The sequence below is a fragment of the Pteropus vampyrus genome, unplaced genomic scaffold, assembly GCF_000151845.1.
Source record: "Pteropus vampyrus isolate Shadow unplaced genomic scaffold, Pvam_2.0 Scaffold1, whole genome shotgun sequence".
NCBI classification, from domain to species: Eukaryota; Metazoa; Chordata; class Mammalia; order Chiroptera; family Pteropodidae; genus Pteropus; species Pteropus vampyrus.
In genome coordinates this window covers 24,774,843-24,797,123 of record NW_011888782.1, presented here as the reverse complement: position 1 = coordinate 24,797,123, position 22,281 = coordinate 24,774,843, and the positions used below count along the sequence as shown (strand labels likewise).

General features: G+C 33.7%; 2 protein-coding genes across 10 annotated transcripts in view; one reads left to right on the top strand and one right to left on the bottom strand.

The window, feature by feature from the left end:
* IQCB1 (IQ motif containing B1) overlaps positions 1-14,436 on the bottom strand; it is a 41,566-nt gene extending 27,130 nt beyond the window's left edge. For 2 of the 9 annotated variants that reach the window (XM_011371527.2, XM_011371688.2), the window contains exons 1-6: positions 14,331-14,436; positions 13,741-13,823; positions 9,206-9,322; positions 8,819-8,981; positions 6,778-6,907; positions 3,485-3,578 (exon numbers count right to left, since the gene is read on the bottom strand). In XM_011371527.2, the coding sequence (XP_011369829.1) occupies positions 3,485-3,578; positions 6,778-6,907; positions 8,819-8,981; positions 9,206-9,305 (487 nt within the window). In that variant the 5' untranslated portion in view covers positions 9,306-9,322; positions 13,741-13,823; positions 14,331-14,436. Of the gene's footprint in view, positions 1-3,484; positions 3,579-6,777; positions 6,908-8,818; positions 8,982-9,205; positions 9,323-13,128; positions 13,180-13,740; positions 13,824-13,979; positions 14,002-14,330 lie in introns of those variants that run through there. The other 7 variants (XM_011371610.2, XM_023521547.1, XM_023521676.1 and 4 more) reach the window with 7 other exon arrangements.
* Positions 14,437-14,540: 104 nt separating this feature from the next.
* The window catches only part of EAF2 (ELL associated factor 2), a 32,872-nt gene continuing 25,131 nt past the window's right edge, over positions 14,541-22,281 (top strand). Inside the window, exons 1-2 of the mRNA XM_011371310.2 lie at positions 14,541-14,750; positions 21,894-21,988. Of these exons, the coding sequence (XP_011369612.1) occupies positions 14,576-14,750; positions 21,894-21,988 (270 nt within the window). The 5' untranslated portion in view covers positions 14,541-14,575. The remainder of the gene's footprint in view (positions 14,751-21,893; positions 21,989-22,281) is intronic.

The following is a 22,281-nucleotide window of genomic DNA, read 5'->3' as shown; positions in this document are numbered from 1 at the left end:
ACTATAAAACAACATTTGTTTTTATTGGTTTATAATTTTTAGGCTCTGAACAGCCAGTTATGAAGACTTGGCAATGAATGCTTATTCAAGCTGTTGCACCTCTCAGAATATCCATTTCCTCATCTGTATAACTAGAAATAATAGTTGTCTCACAGACTACTGGAGAATGTCTTAGAACAAGATAGGTTTCCAGTAAATGTCAGTTTCTATTCCCTTCTCCACTAAATAATCAGAATTTTAATTACAGTGGGATCAGGTATGCTAGCAATCTCTGTGAACACTTTCCTAGTTTCTACAAAACAACTTTTTTCTTCTTTCTCTCTCCTGAAGGAACATATTTGATTTCTTTCACATATTAACTACTATTCTTCATTTCTATTTACATAGTCCAATATTTCAATTTTTCACTAGACACCAATTTTTAAAATGTTTAACAACTTCAAAAAACAATTCTACTATTAAAAACTTCTATGATTTATTTTCTATTACTTCAATAATAAAAAATTTCTCTGTAGCTGGGATAAGTACGTCATTCTATTTTCACCTATTTAAAGATGTTTCATTAACTCTTTAACTAACTTTGAATTCACTGAAATCATACAAAATGTACTGTGTATATATCTTGTAGTATGTAAATGTATAATAGAAAAAATTATGCTAAAATAATTTACTAAAGTTTCATTTTATTTTTTATACTGTTTATCTTATATTATTATATGACATTTTTAGAGCCCCTATTCTGTTGAATTTCAAGTGTAGTCAGATAACTATTTGGTCCCCCAAACAAAAGCTGATACTTTTGCCCATTTCTTTATTTAATTAAACTTTATATAGAAGTTTCAAACATACATTAAGAGTACCAGCCATTCAACTTTAACAATGATCAACTCATAGTCAATCCTGCTTTATCTACCTTACTCACTTCCTGCCTCCCACTTTATTTTGAAATAAATCTAAAACATCATTTAATTTTATTTATAAGTTATTTCAATATTTAGTCAGAAAAGATATGATTAAACAAACAATAAAATATAACCATTATCTAACCTAATCATGATTCCTTGATTTTATCAAATATCCAGTTACTGTTCCAATTTCCAGTTATTATGTGAATTTTTTAGTTTGTTTGAATCAAGATCCAGATAACATCCACACGCTGAAATGATTATATTTCAATTTCTTTTAATCTATAGATTCCCCCTCTACCTTTTTATTTCCCTTGATATTTATCTGTTTACAAAACTATATCAACTGTCTTATGAGCTTTCCACAGTCTAGTTCTGCTAACTGAATTCCTGGGGTATAATTTATTTCTCTGACCTTCTATAAATTGGCAATTGGAGCTAGAGGATCAAAACTATTCACATTTGAATTTTTGGCCAATACATTTCGTATGTGAGGTTATGATGTGCCATTAGAAGGCACTTAGTATCTGGTTGTCTTTCCTTTTGAGATGTTGAAGATGATGGATGATTCATTTCTAAATCTGTTAATTCACTAAGGGTTGCAAAATGGCAATTTTATCATTCCTTTTTTATTTATTAGGTGGAGTACTTTTTATAAAGAGAAATTTCTCATCAATATGTAAGAAAAGGCAGGATAAACACTGGATTCGCCATTTATTAAAATGAATTGGTTCCCTAGCGGACGCTAATGGTTAATTATCAAAAACAGTCTCACTATATTTGATGGGTTTCAATCTGTTGTAGTTATTATCCTGATTACTGTGCAGATTTCTCATTTTTGGCTAGTAGAAGACTCCTTAAGTTGACTCATGTGAGTCCTTTTCACAGAATTCTGAGACTTTGATTGTTTCCTTCCTATGTATTATTCCAGATTTTTCAGGTTTACCATGCAGATTTTCTACTCCAGACCTATAGTCAGCCGTTTCTCCAAGTACCTGAATCTTTTAAGATAAAAGGTTATTGGATACCCCAATTTTGTACCCATTTATTTTTTGCATATGAATTCCACAATCGCTTGAGTTTTAATACTTTTGATATTTTAAATCTACAGATGACCTAAGGAACACTGTCACTTTTGTTATAGTTACTATTTTTGAAAAGCATGCAGCATATTTTAAAAATTATTCAAGTAGTCTCTCTTGCTCTTTTTTCTAGGTCTTTTATATCCCCCTATAGTAAGATTAAGTACTTTATATTTTTGGTAAAATAGTTCTTTAAATTGAGAACTTTATATTAATATTTGTTCCATAATGGAAAATGAAAACTTTATTTTTTTAATATTTTATTATTAAAATTTATTGGGGTGATGATGGTTAATAAAATTATATAGCTTTCAAGTGTACAGTTCAATAATACATCATCTGTATATTGCATTGTGTGTTCACCACCCAAAGTCAAATCTCTTTCCGTCATCACATATTTGACCCCCTTTACCTTTACCTACCTCCTCCTCGCCCCTCCATTCCCTCTGGTAACCACTAAATTGTTGTCTGTGTCTATGTATTTTTGTTTGTCTTATTTATTTGTTGCTTTCAGTTTTATATCCCACATGGGTGAAATCCATGTGGGATATAAAAGGTTCTCAACATTTCCTGTCTATTTCACTTAGCATAATTATCTAAAGAACCATCCACGTTGTTGAAAATGGCAGTATAATGTTTTAAAAAAGGGAAATATCTAAGCATATTACTTAGCTCTATAGGGATGTAACTACCAAAAGTATTAGTTATACTAACTAAAAGTAGCGCCTTTGGAAAATGGGAAACAGAGCAAAGTGTGAGGACCAGGGATTGAGATTTTTATTTAATCATCCATATAGAACTTTTTGACTCTTTAAATTATGGGCAAGCATAATTCTAAGAGAAAAAAAAATAAAAATAAAAATTCAGTTCAATTTTTACTTTCTAAAATAAATCAATGTTCTTATATTGTTCTTATAGTTAAATTTATCTTAGATTAAATCTTTCAAGAGAACAGAAATGCTGCCATGAATATTGTTAGGCATTACTTTCTCAGTCTTAAGATAATATAACACTTATATTTATGTTTCTCTATAAGTTTAGAAATAACCTATAACTTTCAAATTCAGTAAAATATCATTATGTAAAAACTTACTCTTACACGAATAGTCTGAGTTAACATATCTACTCTGTACAAAGGGATTTCTCTCACACTACGTCTAAAATAAAACTGTGATCTTTAAAACTCAAAAAAATTTCCTCTTAGACTAAATTATTAAAATTATCATTAATTCTTGGATTTGCTAAATAGAAAAAGCTAAGGTGAAAGTTATATTTTAGCAATTTTCCCCTTAATATATGATAACCACATTGTCAGTGTTGGCTATTTAAAATTGTAATGTCCAAATGGGCTTTTATTTTCTTATGTGTGGGGTTATTTTGATATGTTTCATTTAACTATGGTTACGTATACAGTTAATAAGGTATTTATTTTTAGAAGAAAAAAAAACAGGTGACTTTACAATGACTATAGATTACATTAAAAATCTTTTTTCTTACCATTTTGGATAAGTTGAACATGGCCTCCCAACAGCCAGAAGAGAGAATCAGTCACAATTTGGAAAAAATGTAGTAATTCATCTTTTTCTTCACCCTTAACACACACACATACACACACAAAAGTAACCCAATTTAACTGCTTTATTAAAAGAGAGACAAAGAGAGACAGAGAGAGCCAGAGAGAGACAGAGACAGAGAGACAGTCAGAGACAGAGAGGGAGATGCTTCTCTCTGAGGAGTCAGAGGACCTGGTTTCTGAATCTAACGTAGGTATTTACGAGTTATGTGATCTTGAAGTCTTTAGTTTCTTAATTTATAAAACTTGTAGTTACAGGCTAGTAGTACCTACTCACTAGAAACAGTTGTTATCCAGAGGTCAAGTAAGACAGTATAAATAGTATAAGAACTATAAGTGGTTACACTAAAATTTCTCAACACTGGCTATGCAACACTGTAGAGCTTTTTAACATATACACATGCACGGACTTTGGTGCACACATACTGAATCCGAATCGCCAAAGTTAAAGAATGGCTATCTGTATTTTTACAGATAATTTGGGTGATTTGGTTATGCAGCCAAGGTTGAAAATTACTGCAATATGCAAATGCAGATGCCAGCATGTAAAGCACTGTTATTAGTGCATTTCAGTTGCAGCTTCTACTCTGACTCCATGAAGGCATAGACCATGTTATTTAGCTTTCCACTTATACAGTCAGTGTCTAAAACAGTTCTGCCACATAGTAAATGTTCAATCGGTATTTATTCAATAAATAAATGATAATTTTCCTTGCTTCTTTCTTTCCGGAAGGTAGGGAGAGAAATTAACTTTTCTAGCGTATGTGTTACAATGGGAAATAAGAAACAGATTCTATTCACAATTCTGTCATATATTGGCTCTGTAACTTTAATGAAAAATTGTAGAAAGGCCACTAATCTTTTTCATGTCCTAAATGTTTGTACTGCAGCACAAAAGTAATGATGAGAACAGCAAAAACATTATGATTGCCATGATTATTCATCAAAATAATGGAAGTATTGACTTCCTATTATTCTAGCACAGGTTTAGATAGGTGCTTAAATAGACATGTGCTAACTTAAATATAAGATTAAAAAAAAAGAAAGGAACAAATGTCGTTAGATCAAGAATCTCTTTAGTTCAATATGCTGCTTTTGCCAGTTTCACCAAAATACACAGCAGGCCATCCTCATTGCTGTCAATCTCAAAGGATAGTGCTCAACTCCTAGACTTCCTACTTTCCTTAAAAAACAAACAAACAAACAAAAAAAAACAATAGATAATGTCACCTCTAAATTCATGGCTTCTGAGACTGGTTAACAAATTTACCCTAAATCACTTCAAAATTCTTGCACAGGTGCTTTTCTATTCATATGTGAAAATGTGTGTGTATACACATATGTACGTATGTATGCATATGCATGTATATATTTTAACTAGTTTGCTATTTAGGCTAGAACATCAGGTATCTGGTATCTGTCTCACCAGATGATCTATTACCTATATGCTAACTAATTAAAAAAAGAAAAAAAATCTAATTGGGAAACACCTAGGTAGATTCAGTTTTCTTATCTCCTTTTTATCCCTCTGTTTTAATTTTGTACTGTAGTCAAGTGGCCCTCTTTTTCTATAGCTGATTTACTCTTTAATGTATGTACTAAAGGATTTTTTTATTCCGTACATTATCATTTTTTATTGAAAAAAATCTAATACTTAAATATTAAAATAAGTTAGACATATCGTCCTTTCTCACCATTAAAAGTAGGACCACTCGATAATTATTCTGAAATCTCTAAATGTGCTCATAGAATGCATTAAAAGCTAAGTATTTCAATATCTGTAAGGCTTTTTTTTAAGCATAAAACATAAAAACAGGTTTATTAAACCCAACATCAGCAATTTAGTTCCAGCAAAACATCATCCATCACACTGATGTTTTTAATTTGAACTCTAGTGATTTTGTAGGTTTGTTTGTTTTTAATATCTGAAAGGCCTTTAGCTAATAAGTATGAAGAATTTTTTACATCTATACAAATACCATAATAAAGAATATGAAAGTATAATGAAAAGTATTAAAGGACTACATAAATGAAGATTATAATTATTATTGCCCTTAATGGGGGAATATTAAATAAAAGTGCTTTGAAGAAAACATAATGCTTTCAATAATGGTCTGAGCTATTCATGAGATAGAAATCATTTTACAAAGAAGAGAAACAAGTACAGTGAAATCAAGTGATTTGCTTAAGAACACATCCAGAAAAAAGCAATCAAGTCCAACAAAATTTTCATAGTTCATGCCATTATGAGTTGAATAAAATTAAACCTAGCAAATATGCAAATATTGATTTAGTGCTAGCATCCCTCAAAATGCCAGTGGAGATTCTACAAGTGGAATTTATGATCTACTGCATAGAAAGGATATACTCTACCACTAAGTTATGCCAATAACACTGCTTATACTCAAACCACTATGCAGTCCATACTGTTGTCTCATTCAATTTGTGCATATCAAAACCTTTGAATGGTTCTGATATGTGTTAAGTTTCAGTTAAGATAGCACTGTCCTTATAAGAGAACATTCGCCAAGATAAAACATGTGGCGGGCTATAAAACAAATCTGAAAAAATTGTAAAGGATTGAAATGATACAGAACAGAATAAGAAATGGAGCACAAAAAAACATCAAGAAAACCCTCAAATATTTAGAAATTAAGCAACATAATGTCTGGATTAATTAGAATTCTCAATTCTACATTCTTAATTCCATGGGTCAAAAAAAAAAAAAAAAAAAGAATATATACAGCATCTAGCACAATTCACTCAAGAAATACTTGTTGGATTGAAATGACCCTATATGTAGGGTGAAATATTTTTACTAGAGAAGATCTGAAAGAAAGATCAAATAGAAAGTTCACCTTTATTCTTCAACATTGGAGTTACTGAGAAAAGTCCTGGGCCTAGAGAATAATACTTTACTGTAATTTATGTCGAAGGTATGTTTTAGGAAGATACTATGAAAACAAATGTATACAGGTGCTGCTCAAAGTTGAATAATAAACAGATCCTTCAAAAAGTCATATAGTATGCTTTAGCCAGCACTTTAAAAACTTTAAATATAGAAGTTTTTTGGTTGTAACTTTGAAAATGTTTGAATCAACTACTCCAATTGTATTTTCAGCCAAATACTGCACATTTGAAAAATAATATGGAACATCTTATCAAGAATTAAACTGCTCTGGCTACAAAACGCAAGACGCTAAATAAACACATATACCTTAGCTGCGTTGATGAAACATGTTTGCAACTGCCTCCCCAAAATGAGAAAATTTTCTGCAGCTGATGGAAGTAATTCATTGTAAAATTCCTCTGCATCTTCTCCTGGCTCTAAGCCCACACAGCAATGGCTGAAATAAGAGCACAAGTTTGTGACTCAGGTTGTGTTAATTATAAATTTCAACTGCATGCTAAAGCTTCTATAGACACTGTACCTTAAAGAGATTTTTTTAGTACCTTTCTCTGGTTTCCAAGCCAATAAAGAACTTTTGTTGTAAAATTATGCAACAACTTTCTAGAAAAGTATTAAGTCATGTGGACTTTGCCTGTACTTGGAGCCAGACCACATATGTCCTAAAAACCTATTTGTCAACCCTTCAGGAAACAAAATACACTTGGCTCACAATAAAAGAGAAATAAGGCAAGTTTTCAGTGAATGGGCTACAAAAACTCTAAAAGAAATAGGATACCTTGAGAGTCTAATTCATGACATGTGTTAACTGATGCATTTTTAGATATCAAATAGCTGAAAAATATCTGGGTGAGATTAATCTGCAAGGGAGAGATTGGGAAATCAAACATTCTAATTTTGTACCAATTTTGCTTTCTAATCTACTTTCCTAAAATCTACAGAATATCTGACTGCATATTTCTTGGATCAGAGAGGGAAACAGCAAAAACCTAACTCTAGTAGTAACACTTTACATGTGTTCCTACATTAAAGGAGAGGTAGTCTAATTAGAGAAATGACTTCATATAAGTCACTCCCTGGATATGAAATGAGTATATTGGAAATCTCAATAATCGAAAGTATTTGTGTATAAACTATACCAAAAAAGTCTCCAACCCCAGAATGATCTCTATGAGTGTACTCTAATGAGTAAGTACTGCTATTTGAGGCTCTTCCACAAAATGTGCAGACACTGATGACCAAAGGAGACTATATACTGAGTATGCTAAAAACTTAACTGGCTTATGACCAATGTATCATGTTTTTTGGGGTTTTTTTGCACATCATCTCCTAAAGTTAATGGACTAATGCTCACATGTACCAGTTTCTTTTTCCTGTTTGGTTCCTAAAGTTAATTACTTAAGAGTATCTGCTTTGATTGAGAACATTAATAAAATTATGATTTTTGTACACTCACAAACATGGGGACTCCACTCAAGAGAGCCTAGCTCAATCAATATTGTCATGAGCTAACATATCTATCTAATCAAAACAAAGACAGAAAGCTTTACTTAAATAATTAATCTTGAAAATTAAAGTATAAAAAAGAATATTATGGATATTTGTTAATTGTTTTTTCTAACAGTATACCTTGAATCTGGCTTTTCTGTAGTAACAAATTAGGAGTACGCAGTTTTAAAAGCTAAGATCCAATTAGTAAAGCACACTTTCAGTTACTTAACTGGGAAGTGGCTTAGACACTGAAAACGTCTGGTTTATTTTATTGCCTCTTTTAAAAATATTTTTGATTTCTTTTCCTTTCTTACATGGCGGTAGATCAGTAAATGCTGCTTCTAAATTCTGACAGGATTTGGGTTACCTAATGAACTATACAGTTGAGATAGCTAAATCAATACAAACTGAAATGAAGTTTCTGTATCTGTTCTCCTAAAGGACTTGGCTTATGCCTTTCATTTCAGCACCTATTTCATTCTGCCTTGTATGCTAAATTCACGATTGTGAGTCCATCTCTACTGTAAGTTTTTCCAGTATAGAGCCAGTACCTTCATATCTTCATTTCTTCCTATATTCCTTAGTGAATAAAGAATCTGTTGGCACTTGGAATTCAGTGGTGAGCAAAAGGCATGATCACCATCTTCACAGAGCTTATGGATGAAATTTGGACTGTGAAACATTCATGAATATATGGTTATGAACAAAACCATATAATATAAAGGAAAAGTACAACATTAACCTACTACAGAAGGTTGCTAATGCTTGTTAGGCAAATGAATAAAAAGAAGCAAATATTGAAAATAAGAATCCACAAATATATCCCTCAAGAACAAACAGACTTATTGCTTCATTTTACCTTAATATCTGTGTAAGCTGGGAAATTGTAGTCCAACCACCCTGGATTCGAGAACAATCTTGACTGAGGACCAAGAGGCAATACTGAATGAGGTCATAACAATATATATCTTGTTTGACTTTCTTCAACTCTGAGCTTCCTAAAGGTGTGTTGTTTATTATTTCTAAGGCAAAAGGAAAAAAAATTTACTTATTTTTGCTTAATAAATCCAAGAGCTATCTGTATTTTTATCGGTTGAACTGTAACTAAAAATACATTAAAAAGAAAAAAAAGTCACTGCTTTATTACGTTAAGATTTCTTTGAACAAAATAGAAACAAATACTAAAATTGGTGTAATTGTTTTGTTACATAAACAGTGTTAGCCAATCACGAAAAGATTTTCTTACCTTTTAACTTCAATAGTATAACAGGGACATTCTGCTCAGGACTTTTTGCAACTTCAGCAGCTAAAGATAAGATCCTTGGGTCTGTACTCATTGGCTTCATTTCTCAGATCACCTATACTTTAACAAATCAGGAAAATAAAGATTATATTACCCTAAAATACTCACTCCCTAAATTAAATATAGTTTTAATATAAATGAAAACTTTACCCTTGCTTGCTTTGCCTAAGAAGGGTAGACTTTTTCATTTCTCCCTTATAGGAAACTGGTTTTTCTAACTAGTGTACCTCTAAAAGAGATAGAGACTCCTACACCTTACTGTAACAGCTACAGTAGGTATCTATTGTATACTCTCTAACAGTCAGGAACTGTGCTTGGGGCTTCACATTCACTGTTTTTAATCTGCACAATAATCCTAGAATAGGAATTCATTAGCTTTTATCATAAAAAGAGAAACTCAGTGTACATAAAAGAGCCAACATAGGCCTGAGACTGCTATCCTTTCAAAGGTCTCCTTATAAGGCTGGCCTTTGACTGGTGTCTAGGAACTTGGATTTTAGGAGGTTTCTACCATTCCCTAATAAGAATGGCTCGCTGTGCCTAAACTGTTTGTAAAAACAATGTGATTTATGCTGAACATCTGCTTTCCTTCCTGAGGTTTGGAATTCCGGTACATGGTAGCAGAAGATGCCTACATGACTATACTCCAATAAAGACTCTGGTCATTAACTCTCTAGTAAGCTTCTCTGGTAGGCAACACATTAATATGTTGTCACGACTCACTGCAGGAGAAATTAAGCAGGTCCTATTGTGACTCTAGGAGAAGACATTTGGAAGTTTGACCCGTTTTCCTCTGATTTCACCCCATGGGCCTTTTCCTTTTGCTGATTTTGCTTTGCATTTTTTCATCACTAAGACAAATCGCAGCCACGAATATGTCTATATCCTGAGAACTGTGAACCTTCCTAGCAAATCACTGAACCTGGGGTTGGTCTTGGGGATCCCCAACACACAACTCAGAAATATTATATAAGATAACAAGAGCTTGTTTATAAATAGCTTACTGAATAAAATCAACTATCTTAAAATTAAAAAATAATCCACATCCCAATTCAATTTGCTGCTAAAACATTTTATAAAAAGGCATTCAAAGCTCAAAGACATTAACAAAAGCTAACATATATTAAGTGTTTACTATGAATTAAGCACTGTGCCAAGTGCTTTTATATGCATTACTTTATTTAATCCTCACAATAGGACTATAAAGTAGAACCTGTAACCATCTTTATTTTACAGATAAAAAAAAATAAAAATTGAAGAACTTAAACTTGTCACGGTTCCACCAGCATGTGGTGGAGTCAGTATTCAAACCCAGTCAAGTCTGACACCAAAGTCTGTGGTTTTAATTACAATGTTCATAATATTCCTTCCCATGTAAAACAGTAAAAAACACAAAACATATTCTAAAATTATCTACTTTTAACTCACTTTTTTTTAGTTCTTATTCTTCATAACTGGCCATCCTTTATATTAAACAGTTAGCTATAATAAAGGTATCCAAAATTATCCCATATTAGGTAAAATACAAATCTTTAAAAAAAAATGTTTTCTGGAAATATTTTAAAGCCCAGCACAACTTCTGGCACATAGGCATAAAACTTTGCAAGTGTGGATACAGAGTTATCTCAATCTTTCCAACAGCTGCATGACATTATGCTTCCCTTGTAAGAGTGCATCGAAATACAGTAGTTCCCTGCTTTATCTACAGTTTCGCTTTCCATGGTTTCAGCTATCCGCAGTCAACCGTGGTCCAAAAATATTAAATGGAAAATTCCAGAAATAAATAATTCATAATTTTTAAGTTGCACACCATTCTGAGTAGCATGATGAAATCTTGCACTGTCCTGCTCCCTCCCACCCTGGAAGTGAATCATCTCTTTGTCCAGTGTCCCACGCTTCCAGCCTATTAGTCATTTAGTAGTCTTCTTGGTGACCAGATCGACTACCATGGTATTATAGTGCTTATGTTCCAATAACTCTTCTTTTACTTAATAATGGCCCTAAAGTGCAAGGGTAGTAAGGCTGACCAATTCAGATATGTCAAAGAGAAGCTGTAAAGTACTTCCCTCAAGTGAAAAGGTAAGTATAGTACAGATAGATATTTTAAGAGATCGTATTCACATAACTTTTATTACAATAGTTATAATTGTTTTATTAGTTATTGCTAATCTCTTTCTGTGCCTAAGTCATAAATTAAACTTTATCATAGTTATGTATTTATAGGAAAAAACATAGCACATATAGGGTTCGGTACTATCTATGATTGCAGACATCCAATGGAAGTCTTAGAATGTATTCCCCTTGGATCAAGGAAGATTACTGTATATTTAAACATTTCCTAGATTAGAAGTCATTCAGAGTGTATAAGCAAAGCTACAATGACTATCAATGTATGTGTCTTTATGCACTCATATTAGTACTTTGTAGAATGAATTTTCCTTAAAGTTAGATGGCTGAGTTACCAGATATATATTTTTAACATTTTGATTAGATCTCAAATTTTTCTCTAAAATGTGTGTTCCAAATTATACTTCCACCAACAATGTATGAGGGTGCTCATTTACTATACTTTCACTAATACCTGTTATCATTTATATTTTTGCCAATCCTCTAGATGAAAAATGGTATCATCTTGTTTTAATCTCTATTTGCTTATTAGGAAGGCCAGGCACATTTCATGTTCACTGGCCATTTCTTTCTAAGGAATTTTTTATTCATAACCCTCAACAATTTTTCTATTGGCTTGTTTTGTTCTTTTGTAGAAGCTTTAAAGAACGTTTTATCGTTTATATTGGTTGTAAGCACTTTCTTCTTGGCTGCCATTTATTTTTCAAAGATTGATTATGGTGCCTTTAACATAGTTTTACACTTTTCATGTAGTCAAGTCTGACAATCTTTTCCTCTGTCTTCTGCCATTGGTGTCATGCTTAGAAAGGTCCTTTGCACCGCAAGAGCTAAAATATGTTCTCCTAATATTTTCTAGTCTTTATATGATTTTGTTCTACTTATCTCTTCATTTAACTTACAACTTTATATTTTCAATATACATAAAAGTTCTTTTGTGAATGGTGTAAAATAGGAACCTAACTAAATTCTTTTAAGTTAGAAGAGATTATAGATTAGTGAAAAAAGAACAAATGCACATAGCTGTCATAAATTCCTGAAGTTATTAGTCACGAATAGACATAAAAGAAGCAATCTGAAATGGCATTTGGGTATATTTTTGGACTGTATTTAGTTCATTAATTTATTTGTTTATTCTTGGGCTAGTACACTAGTTCATTTTAATATGTTTGGAGAAAATTCATAGTAGAAGGTAAGCTTCACTAGGGCAAAACAAAGACCACCCTTGATAGCTGCTTCCTTCTCTCAGGTTCACTGCCAGGCTAGACTAGTGCCTAGCATATGGTAGGTACTTAATAGATACATGTTGAAAAAATTTAAAAATGCACAAATTTTGAGATTCCCAAACTCAATTTCTTGATCCTCTGCTTTTCTCGTTACAAAATGGAAACCTCACATTTCTAGTTGGAGAGCTTTTTTAGGTTAAATGGGCTTAAAACACTATTCTTGCCCTCTGGCTAACACAATGAAACATCATCACCACCAAACGTGTGTGGGGCACTATTTTAGAGGCAAGCGTCACGAAGATTTTATGTAGGACAGATTCTCATCTAATGTTCTGGTTAGGAAGGAAAAGTATACACTTACATACACAGACACACAAATACGTATATGTAAAATAAGTTATATAAAATATGTTAAGTGCCAAGTACATGGCACCAAAGAATATACACCATAGAGGTCAGAGGACTGGGCTCTGCTGAACCAGTTTTCTTATTTGTAAACAAAATAGCAATTCTCACCTCCTAGAATAATTCAAGATTTAGAAGAGACGGCAACCACCAAGGATGGTCCTAAAAAGTTGCATGACAGTAGAATTAAGCCTCAAGAATAATAATCTGGAGTTTTTAATATATGCCATGAATTGCTTTAAATGCTTTCACATATTAACTCATCTCTCTCAACAACTCTACCTACGGTATAAACAGTATTATTCCGCTCCCCTCCCCCCATTTTAACAATGAGCGTACTTAACTTTGGTATGCACAAAGTCACACTGAAAAGTATGAAGGTGGGGTTCGAACCCAGAGTTTGACTACAGAATTTGAATTCTTAATTACCACACAAAACAGTCTTAGTATGCCTTAAAAGAGCTAAATTTAGACAAGCAGATAGGCTGAGGGAGACACATTCATCTACCTAACTGGAACAATAAATTGACAAATTTGGCTAAGGTAGGAGGGAGCAGAGTTTGATAACATAATTATCCTGAAAAACAACCACCTGCTATGGTAACCACTTATAAACTTCCTTTTGGATGCTTGTCTTCTAATATAACACTTCTCTAATCTTTACCATTAAACTCACGACTTTTTGACAGAAAAAAATTACTTTTCAATTATTAATGCTATTACCCGGTCGCCAGAGCACGAACTCTGGCCTTGATCCTTTGGTAATCTGGTGGTCTTGGCTGTGCCGTTACTGCCTCCACGGATCACTATAAAATGAATAAATAAAAGACGACGACATAATGCAAACTACTTGCAACTGATCCTAAACATCTGCAGTTCAGAACTCCGAATCTTTCCCCCACCCCCACGATCCCCGCCCCAGCCCGACCCCGCCTCCCTCCACGTGCCGGCCCTAATAGCACCTGGAACTTCCTCTGAAACAGGTCAGAAAACGATTGCCTAGGAAACGGCGTCGCCTTCCAGTCAGGCCCAAGGGCAGAGGCTCAGAGGCCGCCGGCTTCTTTACTCCGGATTCTAGACCCAGCTTGGGCACTACCAGGCCTTGGGCCAGACACCAGGCCTTGTGCCGAGTCCGCCCGCTCCCTCCCCGGGCCTCAGTTTTCACACTAGATTTCTACAGAAGGCTTGGAGCAGGATAATTCTCTTGTTAAGCGCTCCTACATTCCGGGGCACTTGGCCTCGGAGTCTGGGCTCCTGACCTCTTGGTACCGCCAGTCCCGCTGCTTCCCCAGCCACAACCTCGGGTCCGTTACCTCATCCTCACTTCGCGTTCCTCCACCAAAGAACTCCGATCCCACTGCGCACCTCAGTTGCGCGGCGTTCCCAGGGAGGCGTGCGTCGCAACGCGGGAAGGGGCCTGGAGGCGGGACCAGGATCCTCGGAGCCAAGGGGCGGGGCGCTCTTCGCCAGGCAGCCAATCAGCACGCGAGAGGCGCCCGGTGGGGACGCGCGCGTTGGGCGCGGGGCGGAGTCTGTGGTGGCTGCGCTGTGGCTGCAAATGCAGCTTCTTCAGGCTGAGGTGGCAGAAGGTAGGCAGCGGTGGAGGCGGAGGCCAAGTCGGAGACGAAGGATAATGATGAATGGACCTTGGCACATCGGCAGTCGTGAGCGGGTTCTTAAGTTAGGCGAGAGTTTTGAGAAGCAGCCTCTCTGCGCCTTCCACACTGTGCGCTGTGAGTGAAAAACATTCCGGGAGAAAAAGGGGAGCTCCTGGGTATGGGGTGCAGAGGCACAGACGCCTCCGAGGTAGTTCCCATAGACTTCCACTTATTCCGCTGGAGAATGGGATCCCCAGCGCAATCCTCTTCTCTGCCTGGAGCCCTAGAGTCGGTGGAAGGATCAGGAGTCGAGCAGGTGTGGGAAAACCCTGGGCAGAGAGATTTAAGTGAAACCAACAGGCAGAAAGGGAAACTTTGTGGAGGTCTGCAGTGGTGACTGTGGAGACAGACATGACTGGGGCTGATGCAGAGATGGAAAGGAAAATAGTAAGGTGACAAATGGAAAAGAGCAAAGGACTGAGCTGTTATGTAGTGGTAAGGAAATGCCTTGAGGCTAGTGGGGAAATAGTTTCTCTTCACTTTTTCTGTCTGGCTGATGAGGGTTCTTATTTAGCGTGTTCCTGGGGAGAGATTCGGAACCATTCCAAAAATCTGTATCTCTTTTGGACCACCGATTTCATTCAGTCAGTTATCAAATACTGATTATCAAAGTGTTGGAGGCAGTGTTATTAATTTCTTTTTTGGAAGACATTTACCTCAGTATGATTTCTGTAATATCCTTTTGGTTGTTCTCTGGAACTAGTTTTGATGTTATTCTCTTTTATGTTGTTGAGGTAGAAAAGGGAGCTCTTTTGTTTTAATAGTAGGATGGTGTAGACTACAGGAAGGAAAATGTAGCATATGGTTCGGTATGTAAAACATTCATTCTTTGCATAATAGCTCTCAGAGAATTATAGAGCGAAAAGGAAACTTTGAGATCATTGAATCATAACCTGTTATTTTTCTAAAGCAAAAATTGTAAAGCAGGTGTTTTTTCACTTCCTTTCCCCAGCTCTGCCCTTCCTTAGTGTCTCATCATTCCACCTTTCTCAGTCATTCTATCCTTAGGCTATCCAGAGATCTTTATAGTTTTTACTCTGAAGTAAAAACTATAAAGATAGTTTTTGCTGCAATTAAAACTTACATTTCCCAAAAGTTTACTTAAGTTGTAGATAATCTAATTATAGTAACTCAGAGTAAAAGTATGAAGAACCAATAGGTTTCTAACTCTCCAAGGATATATTTACATTTTATAAAAGGTTTTATTAAGCATAATTAATATCCAATTAATATCCAATTGATGCAATAAACAGGGGAAATATTTGCAAACAGATCTTAAACAATGTCGCTTAATTATTCTCTATCCTGTGTCATCCAAAGCGTCCTACAGTGAGACAACTAGTGCTCTCTGTACAGTTTCTTTCCTTCTCCAGTCCTATTTTACAAAAGTATATTATAGTTTTTATCTGGTTTCTCCATGCCTTTCTCTCAAATAGTATCTCCTCTCTTCTTTCCTCTTTTTTCTCATATATGTAGTAGTCTTAATTTTTCAAATTACAAGGTTTAAGATTACAAAAATTTGCTCAAGAATGTATTTTCATATAACTTTTGTATACTCTTTAAGGGCGTGAACTCCAAATTAATAAAATAGCCTTTGGAAAGCACTTTGCATGTGCTTCAGAGCCTTTCATTTATAAAAGTTCTCAAAATGCTGGAATTGTGTTGTCAGAGTCTGAGAATCAATGATCCAGTTTCAAGGATGAAAATAAGCAAAAATACAATAACAATAACAACCGCAATAAACTCAGATTTTGAATACACTCTTAGTCCTGTGGAAGACATTAGAAAGATTTTCAGTCCTAGTTTTTTTCTTGTTGAAGCTGGCAGATTTTTAGATTTATTTAAATAAAACCAGTCATTATTCTTGCAGATAGATTCATTTCTCAGATGATACTCTTAAGGACTCAGAGCAAGGGAAGGAAACTATAGAATAGATCTGACTTTTTATACAGAGCAGGCGGATCTAATTTATAATAAACACTCAAGTCAATGTACTCTGGGAGAAAGTAATATTTTCTTTCTTAAATTATGCCTGTCCAATATGCTGAGGCTTTGGAAAAACCTATATGTGAATTCTGGCCGGTACCACATATATATATAATGTAACTTTGGGAACATTCTCTAAGCTCTCGGCCTGTTTTTTTATATATAAAATGATAACAGTAATATCTAAATTTCAGATGTAAATGGTAATAATATCTAAATTTCAGAGTTTTTTAAGGATTAAATAAGATACCATAAACAATTTAGCACATTATTTTGCTGCATGGTAGAGAATAAACAGTAGTTACCATTATTCTTGAAGGGTTAGTTATGTGTGTATGAGGAATGCCAGTGAGTGTAATTTATTTAGACTTTCAAAGGCATTTATCAGAGCTTGGCAATAAAACCTATCGAAAAAATAGTCTGGCATATGGTGGGGAAGACATGGGATGTTTTGTAAATGATAAGCTAAATTCTTAGTCACAGATGCCTCACTGAGTAGAAGAGTTTAAGTAACAGGACCCACTAGAATAAATTTTGGATTTGGGCTAGTACTAGTTTTACAATGTATTTCCAGATAAGGAAATAAACAGTGAAATGTCTAAGTTAGTAAATGATACCGCTTTTTGCTGTCACAAATGATGAGCTCATGGGGTATTGACTGCAGGGAGATTGTCTGAGGTGTCAAGTGAAGCCACTCCCAAAAAAGTTGTTATGCTTTGATGTGAGAAAATATTAGAAAGTACACTAGTGAAAAATAGAATTAAAATTATATTTACAGTTAGTGATCTCTGATCAGTGCAATATATTGGAAAGGGTATGGGTTTTGGAATTAGTTGAATTATTCCAGGAAGTATATTTATTACAGTAATTGTGGATTCTTTTATGCAAATATAGAGATTATTGATGATACAGCCAAAATAGTCAGAAAGGTGATCAACATTGACAGAAAAAGTATTAAATGCAAAATAATAAATGTTTTTCTACTCTTTATGTAATATAAGTAATTGTATTGTAAATGTGAAGAAAATAACATAGATGAGGAAATCCAGAGAAAATAAATAAAAGATAAAATTGATGGTGAGGTTTCCAAACCAAGGAGAACTGAGGGAAATAAACTATTTAGTCAGGAATCATAGCAACTCAGAAAAGAATGCATTTGACATTTGGAAGCATATAGAAGCCATGAACTTGAGATTATTCAACAAATTATATAATTCTAGAACTGTACTTAACCCCTTGAAACCCAAAACTTGTATACTTTAAGAAAACTTGTTTAAATAAATAAAAGACAGCACGACTTAATATAACAAGTAATAAAAAGAATTGTTAATTCTAACAATAGAATAATTAGAAATGTAAATAGGTTCAGAATGGTTTTGTTGGACTTATTGATTATAAATTTATGCTTAACATGAAGTAAAGCTACAGATATTTTGAGTGCATTTCTGTTTCTTTAGTTGTCTCATATACTATAGGCATCTATGTATATGCTTCAGAGATTTGTGAATCCCTTGAAATTATATAGCATTTGATATGTATGTTCATATATGCATTTTTCTGTGGAGAGGATCTGTACCTGGTCTGTAATTTTCATCAAATTTCCATAGGAACTTATGACTATCCCTCATCTCCTAACACCATCCCCCCAACAAAAACACATATGCACAAAAGTTCAGAACTGTAAGTATAAGGCAAAGAGGCTATATAATATGAGAAGATAGAGTATGTGGCTTGAATTCCCTACTTCATCTTTTACTGGCTTCATTACAGAGGAGTTCCCAATTGGTAAAAATATAGATGAGAATATTCAATTCAAAAAATTTTTGTAAAGATCAATAGTGATTATTTATAAAGGAAAATAATCACTTTTTAAACACTAAAACAGAGGCTATAGATTAACAGCCTATTAGCTAAATTTGACTTTAGAGATGCTTTGTTTGACCTGCACGATTAACTATTTACAACTAACATGAATCAATTGTAAATACCTAAAATCAAAATCTTTTATACAAAAATCTGGATTACCAGCTTCTTTTTAAAAAATCAGAAGGTCACCCGGCAACACTAAGCCCATATTCCTTTTGGCAGCAGTTGGCTAGAACCAAGTAGTGGTTGTCCACTTGAGATTGGGCTTATTCATTCTCAGTGTCACTATAGTCCCCTCTGGTCTGCTTCACTGCCTTGGGTTACCTGTCTGACTTCAGAGCATTACTCAGCTAGAGTTAAATAACAATCATACTTCCCAATGTTGTCCTTTGTGTCACTATGAGAAAAACATGGGAGATCAGAGGGCCATGGTTTTACTCTAGGATGTCATTTCTAATGTTTTACATATTTATCACAGAGAATTCTTTTGTCATATATTAAATAATGGGTGCCCTCTATAAGAAAAAAAAGTGTGCTAGTGAAAAGTAGAAAAGGAATATGGCAATATCTACCCTAAATAAATGATAGTCTTGAAGTAGAGATGAATCTGATCCTCAGGAAACAATTAGAAAAGAAGCCTTTTACACATAATTTGACTTTAATAAGTTTATACTTAAGTAGGTTTGGAGGTGGTTCAGAGAAGTGTTAACAGTATGAAGCAGAATCAATTACAAAGGTCTCTTCCGTACCCATAATATTAAAGGCATTGTGCTAGGAGCCACAATTCTGGAGGAATTAAGGTACGAGGCATTGCGCTTTTAAAAATTACAGCCCAATAGGACATTTCTACAAAGAGTTAAATAATTTCAGGTAATGTATGTTAGGTTTTGATGAGTAGTATGGTAAATGCTATAGAGTGGATAAGAAATTGTGATTTTGGGATTCAAATTCTAAGCAAAAGCCAAGAGAAAAGCTGAAGAGCAAGGTTGAGATACTTTGATAGTTCAGCCTTTTGTTGATTGAAAAGTAGTTTGTCCTCCCCGAGAATGGAAGGATATGGCTCTGAAAGATAGTATGAAAGAAAACATAGTGATTAGATGTGAGTACTGAAGAAGATTGAGGAATATTTAGAGGAATACTTACACTGATGAGAACCCTGAAAGATAGTTAAAAATAGAAAGTTGACATTTTAACACCAGTTTGTCATTGTGGGCACTTACATAGCCCAGATGATAACTTATTTGTATTAAAATATTTTAAGTGGCAGTTACTTCATTTCTATTGTATACATCCTTATAAAATGACTTTGGTTCTTTAGAGTCACAAATGATATTTACTATTTAAAACTGAAGTTATTTTCTTTCCCCATTGATGTTGATATCAGTTAGACTGATGTCAGAGGTTGATGGCCAACCTCTCATCTTTTTATTCTAGCTGGATTTTGTGATTCCTTATTCTAGCTTTAGCAGATATTAATAGCATGATCTTGAGCAAGAGAATTAATTTCTTACACCCTCACTTCCCTTATCTGTAAGATAGGGATATTCACTACTTTCCAGGATTGTTGTGAAGCTTTAAGGTGAAAGTAATTAGGAAAAAAAATTTTTAATGAACTTTTAGCATGTAAGTTATAGCTGTTACTGTTATTTTGTTTTATGTCTTAGTTCATTCTCTTGGATTTTTCTGTCTTCTGCTTTATATTTTCTCTTTATTTCTGTGATACTCAAGGCTGAGTTTGGATTTTTTCCCTTTAATATCACTGTCTTTTCATCCATTGACATTAACACTTATTTCTCTAAGTCCAAAACCTCTTTCAAGGATCTAAATCTTAATTATCCTTTATCTTTTTCATTACCTTGCTACTACTAAAAACTTCCTCAATTTATTCTCAGTCTAATCTTTATCCTCAGTTGTACTACCTAAGGATACATTGTAAATCAAACTCTTTCATATTTTTCATATTGCTTGTTATTTTTAATCCGTTTTTTAATATCTAGGAATAAGCATCAGGATTTGAAGAGATGGTTATTGCATGTATTCAGTTTTGAATTAAAGTAGCCTGAAGAATAAACCGTATTATAAAGAATACTTTGTGTGAATTGGTTATATTTATATGTGTTTGAGGAACAGAGGAATGGATTTCATTTATTTTCTTAGAGTTGCTATGAGAATTAAATATGAAGTATTAAACAAGGTGCCTGGCATATAGTAAATTTTTCCATAAATGGTTGCTATTATAATTGTCATTGTGAAGCAAGGCTAGCCTTTGTTTATTGACAGAGTGATGATTTGATGAGCACTGGAAGATTCTCTTTTCCTAAGATCTGCCCATTGTGGTCCTTTAATATTCACTAATAAATATTTATTACTTTGGATTTAGACTTTTGCCTTTGGGGCTCCCCTGTTAATATTGAGGTAAATCTCTTGGGGTTTAGGGTAAATTGGGAGGGTCTCTCAGGGGCTGATAATGTTCTATTTCTTAATCTGGTTGCTAATTATAATTAGGATTATGATTTGTGTTCTATTTTGCATATGTGCTATATTTCAATATAGAGTCAACCTAGAAAAATAAATATAACCCAAGGAATTCTATATCAGAATTATTATCAGTCATTGATATATATTGATGTGAATTATTTTTAAGTGGGTTTCATTTCTTAGAGGTTTTTAAGTTTGTTTAGCATGTGAAATATCTCAGCACCCTAAATTCTTTCTAGGTGACGTGTTTTAATGACGTCATTTGAATTATGTGATTAAACTCAAAATGAAAACTATTTTAAGTTCTTCTGAAGTGGCAAATTTTGTTAAATTTACACATCCTTTAATGGTGTACATATCCATGAAAAACTCAAGCTGTTAAATAAATAAGATTGCTTTTTGTTAAGTTTCCCCATGACTATATATTTGCCATGTATTCATGCTATATATTTGCCATGTATTCATTCTGCTAGGACAGCACACAAGTGGTAGTAAGCACCCAAGGTGACTTGAAAAAATTTATGGGAGAAAAAGACTGAAAATCGAAAACATTCTACTGATATCAGTTTTTAACAATCATGAAAATACTGACATTATTTAGTTTTTAGCAGTGGAACATCTTAGTCTTGTTCATCTTTATTTAAACAGGCTTCCAGGGAGCATGGTTTGAGGAATACTGTTTTAGAATATAGCTATTTTTTCTTCTCAGAATATTATACTGGATTGTATTTTGTGTGTTTGTTTATAATATAAAGATTCTTCTAAACCATTTTAATCTCTGGTTGTCAAAAAATGATTTATCACTCTAAAACATGCTAATATTTTTGATATCCAGGTATGCAGGTGTCATTGCATTTTATAAAAATCTGTATCTGTGTCTATTTTTAGATGACTTCAAACCTGCTTCTGTTGACACTTCTTGTGAAGGAGAGCTTGAGGTCGGCAAAGGTGAACAGGTGACAATAACTCTGCCAAATATAGAAGTGAGTATTTCTATATATTTAGACTAAAGGAATATTTTTGTAAGATTTCCACTAAATTTAAATGAAAATAATTGCGCAATCAATGTAGTGACAGTCAGTTAAAGTAATTAATAAACACAGCAAAGCAAAAAATATTATTTTAGGTAAAACAGTCTTGGAATTCTTTAATCTATTTGAGAAGTTTCAAGAACTATCATATCAAATGGTTTGAAACAACTGAAAGCCTAAACAAGTATTTATTAAATTACTTTATGAGACAGATTTTATATTCTGAAATGGGAACAATAACATGC